Raw genomic sequence first — 6,000 nt, 5'->3', positions numbered from 1 at the left:
GTTGGTACAACAGTTGCTTTAGGCAGGTAATATTATTAGTGTCTTTTTTATAGTAAAAAACAAACAAAGAAACAAACAAAAAAACTGGCACACAGACAGTGTCCAGGTAGTGGAGTGTAAAGTGGGAGAGGGATGTGGACTGTGCAGGGAAACTTACCTCTCACATACAGATACAAGGAGACTAAGAAGGAAGGTGTAGCACAGTGAGGCCAAACCCAGGGAACAGAGAGAATTCTATGACTGGAACTTAGGGTGGGGTGGGAGGGGACAGGGTGGGAGCGCTTTTGCCGGAAGTACTGTTTGACTCAAAGGCAGCTATAGAATTTGCACTTCAAACTGCGTTTTACATATACAATAGTATTTCATCTGACTTCATCAGTCACACTAAACTGGTACTATTGTCCTTACTTTACTCATGACATAGCTGAAGCACAAGAAAGTTTGGTAACTTATCCAAGGTCACACAACTGGCAGATCGGGGCTGGGGTCTGAATTCAGGGACTGGTCTCCTGTATTAACCCAGAGGGTGGAAGCGCTTCGCGAGCAGCTCAGGGCCTGGACCTTTCCCCTAGTCTACACAGCCTGTCCCTTCCCACACACCTTTCCCACAGACTCGCACCTAGTTCTTCCAGCTAGCGCTGCAGGGCCACTGGCCTAACGAGGTCGGGGGCCACTTGTGGCCTTGAATAACTTTTATTCCCAGAGACCTTTGCGATACCCCCAATAAAGAAAGAGCCTTTGAGCTGCGGAGCCCCGCCCCGTGAAGCCCCTCCCAGGCGCGGGAGCCCCGGGAGGCCGGGGGCGTGTCCCCGGCGGAGGCCCCCGCGGCTCGGGGCGGGGCCTGGCCGGGGCGCTGAGCTGCGGGGCGGGCTCTGCGCGCAGGTGGCTCCTCCTCCAGCGGTCCTGAGCCGCAAGCTGGGCACCCACGGCGAAGCAGGAGCCTTTGTGCCCCGCTGCGGGAGCCCGCGACGGCGCTGCGCTGCGGGGGCCATTGTTTCGCTTCTCTGTCTCTTCCGGGCAGGTGGAGGCGGCGCGGGACCTGCGCTGTGCAGGGCGGCGGCAGGAGCGCTGGGACCCGCGGGCGCCGTCAGGGACGTCCCGGGGCTCTCGGGGAGGGGAGATGAAGTACCTGAAGCCTTGGTGGTCGGACGGCGGCAGGCTCCTGCATCTCACCATCCTGCTGAGCTTGGCGGGGCTGCGCGTGGACCTGGACCTAGACCTGTACCTGCTAATCCCGCCGCACTCCCTGCTCGGGGACGAGCTGCCCCACAGCAGAGGCTGGTCGAGCTCCGCCTACGCGCTCAGCCCCTTCCCCGCCGGGGGAGGCTGGGGGCTCGCGGAGCTGGGGCGCCCCAAGTGCCTGTGGGCGGACCCCGTGGTGCCGTCTGAGGGCCAGCTGCTCCGGGAGGTGCGCGCCCTAGGGGTCCCCTTCATCCCCCGCACGCGAGTGGATGCGTGGCTGGTGCATAGTGTGGCGGCCGGGGACCCCGACGGGGCCCACGGACTACTAGGCGCCGCGGCCGCCTCGTCCGTCGGGGTAGTCGGCGCTGCTGCGGACGGCGGCAGCCAGGCAGCGCCGGGGGTCGGCGGGGACCCCCGGGCGGCTCAGAGTAGTCCCTTGGCGGCCGGGGAGGTGGACTCGGCGCCCACAGAACCAGCGGCTCAAGTTCCAGACACCCGCGGCCGCGCTGACGAGGTAACAGGAGAGCAGGGACGCGAGCGGGCTGCGGGAGGAGCTGGCCAGGAGCCCTAGAGGGTGGAGGGCTAAGGAGGGACTACCCCTGTCTCCTTCTGCACCTCGCAGTGGATCCGAAGGAAAGCTGTCAGAGCCGTTTTGTGGAGGAAAAACGTGGTTGAGAGCATTCGTTTGGTAGTAGAGAATGTCTTTTCTCACACTGGCAGCAGTAAAGAATAGTTCGGAGCTGGGATGGAGAGAAAGGTTATGGCCCTTTGCTTGCCCACATATACTTGTCTTTTTCTGGAATCCGTGCCCACCCTGGAGGATCCCCAGGAGACCTTAACCTCCTCGGGGATGCATTTCTTTCACGAACCACGTTCCCGACATAACTCATCGGTCCTGTCCCATAAAACTGGCGGTTTTACCCTAGTTGCCATTGGTTTTGCTGCTCTGCTGGATCGAGGAGCCTAGGGCCACCCCGAGGCTCGATGGCAGACGGACCCCCACTGTGTCTTAACCATCACCCATCCTTAACAGTCCTCCCTCCTGAATCTTCTGTAGGAGGTACCTTGACCATCACATCAGACGAACAAGTTCTCTTTGACACCATTGGGCTTAACTTCTTTTAGAAACAGAGTTCACCAGGATCTGCTTCTTTGCAGAATCTGGTGCACCCAATGACTTAAGTTTAAGGACATTTAGTACCTATTTTTACAAAACCACCTTATCCAGAGAGTTCTTTCAGAGGAACTTTTGAAATTATCCTTTGGTGTAAACTTTGCTGTTAACGGTGGATTTCTCTAAACAAGTGTTTCTCAGAAGGTTTTTTTTTTTTCTTTCTTTTTTTCTTTTATGAGTGTAATCTTTTGCAAAATGGGAACTGGTGCAGACAGGTTTGTTTGCTGCTCTTCGGAGGTGCCCTGTTTGTGTAGGCAGTCACCAGACAAGCTTCTCCACCCTCTCCTGGAGGGTCATTGTGCCCAAGTGCTTGGTGATTCACTGTTATGTAGATCTGATCCCTTCCTCTTTCTGGAATTAATGGGGTGGGGATTAAGGGAAAGTCCTGGTGGGCTCAAACTGTGGGAAGGTTTTCTCAGATCACTTATCCATCTTACCCTGTAGGATGGTCTCACCTGAGTCTACTGTCTCCTTATTGTATGACATATAGAGGTGAAACCCAGTGCTGGGCACTGACTGGCCCTCTCACAGCTGAATGCCAACTGGCTGCAATGTCTGCAAAGACCTAAAAGGGAAGAAAGACTGCTCTGCAAGAAGTTGCCCTCCAGTCCCTTCCCCACTCCACCTGGTTGATACCTATTTAAACAGGCAAACCTGCCTTGGAGGGAGCTCTGGTCCCTCCAAGACCAGGTCGAGCCAGAACTCCTTAGAGGCTTCTAGTCTAGGTTTTTAAGGAAGAGAGTCAAGTTTGCCTAGGGCCATTCCCCATCCATTGCCTTCCCCACTGGCAGGTGTGGGCCTGCTGGACCGTGAATTTGTGAAGCTGCAGGGATGACCTGGTTCTGTTCATTCTGGCAATGAATCAAAGTAGGTGAGGTACAAAAAAGCCAGGCATCCTTGTATCCAGTTGGTGCTGTTAAAAAACAAGTCAATCAAGTAAATTTAAGTATCTAAGAGGTTTTATTTTAATTTTTTGTCTCTGGGGTTATTGCTGGGGCTCAATGCCTGCACTAAGAATCCACTGCTCCTGGAGGCCATTTTTTCCCATTTTGTTGCCCTTGTTGCCATTGCTGTTGTTGTTGGATAGGACAGAGAGAAATCCAGAGAGGAGGAGAGAGATAGACACCTGCAGATCTGCCTCACCGCCTGTGAAGTGTCGCCATCACCACCACCACCCCTCCCCCGCGCGCGTGCAGGTAAAGGGGGGGTGGGGGCTTGAACCGGGCTCCTTAAGCCAGTACTTGCTCTTCACCCCATGTGCACTTAATGCGCTGCGGCAGTGCCCTGCCCCCGGTTTTATTAAATAATATATTTGGCAGCATTATAATACATTAATATATTATTATAATATAATGATAAATATATTACACTAAATATAATATAATTATAATATATTATTTTGGCATCTAGCTAACAGAAGGTTGCTTCCATGGAGTATACAGAATGGAAGAGTTTTATAAGTCAGAAAAGGGATAGACAGGGTCTTTTAGTAAGTGAAAAAGATTGATTCAGGCCAGATGCCAACCTTCTGTGGGGGAAGACAGGCCAGTCTTATGTTGATTACCGATGTTGACTAGTACTGATCTGAATTACATTCTTGGGTGGGGTTGAAATGGCAATTTAGTTGGCTAAGAGATGGTTTGGAGTTGTGGCCTTAGCAGGAGCTACTCCATTTTGAACTCACTTTTTTTTTTTTTTTTTTGACCAGAGCACTGCTCAGCTGGTGGTGCAGGGATTGAACCTGGGAATCAGGAGCCTCAGACATGAGAGTCTCTTTGCACAACCATTATGCTATCTACCCCAATGTCCCATATTTCTATTTTTTAATTTTTTTCACTTTTGTTGCCCTTGTTTTTTTATTGTTGTTGTTGTTGTAGTTATTATTGCTTTTGTTGTTGATGTCGTCGTCGTCGTTGGATAGGACAGAGAGAAATGGAGAGGAGGGGGAGAGAAAGACACCTGGAGACCTGCTTCACAGTATGTGAAGTGACTCCCTTGCAGGTGGGGAGCCCAGGGCTCGAACCGGGATCCTATGACGGTCCTTTCGCTTCACTGCACGTGCGCTTAACCCACTGTGCTACCACCTGGCTCCCCCATATTTCTATTTATTAAACAATACCATTATGCTATCTACTCCCACACATTTGTCTGATTTTGTTTTTGTTTTCTCCTAGCTTGGTTGTTTGCTTGTGGAGTGGTTGTAGTGTGTTAGAGCCTGACTAGTGATTTGGAATCCCAGGTTCACCACTTAAGAGTTTTTTTTACCTTGGGTTAGTTTCTTGACCTTTCTGCACTTCATTTTCCTCACCTCCACAATGAGAATAGTAAAGGAGTCAGCACAGGATCAATATGAGAATGAAACAAATTATCCACTAGCCAAAGGACTCAAAACCATGGCTGTCACCTCTTAATGCTTAATATGGAAGAGAGGGAGTGTTTTACCACACAGGAACATCAGAGGCTGTTTTGTTTTTAAGGAGACAATTCTGGAGGAAGGAAGGGTAGATAGCATAATGGTTATGCAGAGAGAACTCTCATTCCTGAGGCTCCAAAGTCCCAGGTTCAATCCCTCTTACCACCATAAGCCAGAGTTGAGCAGTGCTCTGGTGAAAAAACAAAACAAATATAAATAAATAAATAAATAAATAATTCTAGGTGACTTATAGGTGAGTTTTTGTGAGAGTTTGGTTATACAGTTTAAGTTTTGTACATAGGCAAAAATATTTTGGAATAGGGGGTTTTCCAGGTAGCAAGAGAAGTTTGGCTTTGGTTTCATTACCTGAAAGTGTAATCTGGAATTCCCCCAGCACAGACACGCTTCCCTTCATAACCACAACCATTCACTTATGAGTGAAGAAATGCATGGTCTTCAAAGTAATTCAGAGGTTAAACCCCCAAAATGAATGGGGTTTTTTATTTGAACTGAATTTTCAAGCATTTCTAAAAAGGGGGTGTCTGCATACAACCCAGCCACAGCAGTCTTTCAGAGAGCTGTTGCCACTTTGAAATTAAGATTTGTGGTTGGCTCAACGTGACTTAAGCCTTGTGCTAAGTGAGGAGCCTTGTGCTAAGTGAAGGGATCCAGTAGGACCTCTTGGCTTTCTGCCCACTATGCTGAGTTTCATCATGTGAAAGGAGAATTTGGTATAGTCTTTAAAAAAAAAATTTTTTTTTAAATATTTATTTTCCTGTTTGTTGCCCTTTTTATAATTGTTGTAGTTATTATTGTTGTTATTGATGTCGTCATTGTTGGATAGGATAGAGAGAAATGGAGAGAGGAGGGGAAGACTGTGAGGGGGAGAGAAAGACACCTGCCGACCTGCTTCACCGCCTACCGCCTGTGAAGCGACTCCCCTGCAGGTGGGGAGCCAGGGCTCGAACTGGGACCCTTGAGCCAGTCCTTGCGCTTCACGCCATGTGTGCTTAACCCACTGCGCTCCCCCCACCCCACTACCAGTCAGTACTTTTTTTCTTTTTTTTTTAATTTTTATATTTATTTTATTTATTTTTTCCCTTTTGTTGCCCTTGTTGTTTTATTGTTGTAGTTATTATTGTTGTTGTCGTTGTTGGATAGGACAGAGAGAAATGGAGAGAGATGGGGAAGACAGAGAGGAGGAGAGAAAGATAGACACCTGCAGACATGC

At 49.7% G+C, this 6,000-nt stretch overlaps 1 protein-coding gene across 1 annotated transcript in view; it reads left to right on the top strand.

Moving 5' to 3' along the window:
• Window positions 1–882: 882 nt before the first annotated feature.
• Window positions 883–6,000, top strand: part of NFE2L3 (NFE2 like bZIP transcription factor 3) — a 32,681-nt gene continuing 27,563 nt past the window's right edge. The window contains exon 1 of the mRNA XM_007526916.2: window positions 883–1,696. Coding sequence (XP_007526978.1) covers window positions 1,121–1,696 — 576 coding nt within the window. The 5' untranslated portion in view covers window positions 883–1,120. The remainder of the gene's footprint in view (window positions 1,697–6,000) is intronic.

This window comes from Erinaceus europaeus, chromosome 8 (assembly GCF_950295315.1).
Source record: "Erinaceus europaeus chromosome 8, mEriEur2.1, whole genome shotgun sequence".
NCBI lineage: Eukaryota > Metazoa > Chordata > Mammalia > Eulipotyphla > Erinaceidae > Erinaceus > Erinaceus europaeus.
Note: the sequence above shows the minus strand (reverse complement) of the source record. Positions and strands in the feature narration are given on the sequence as shown.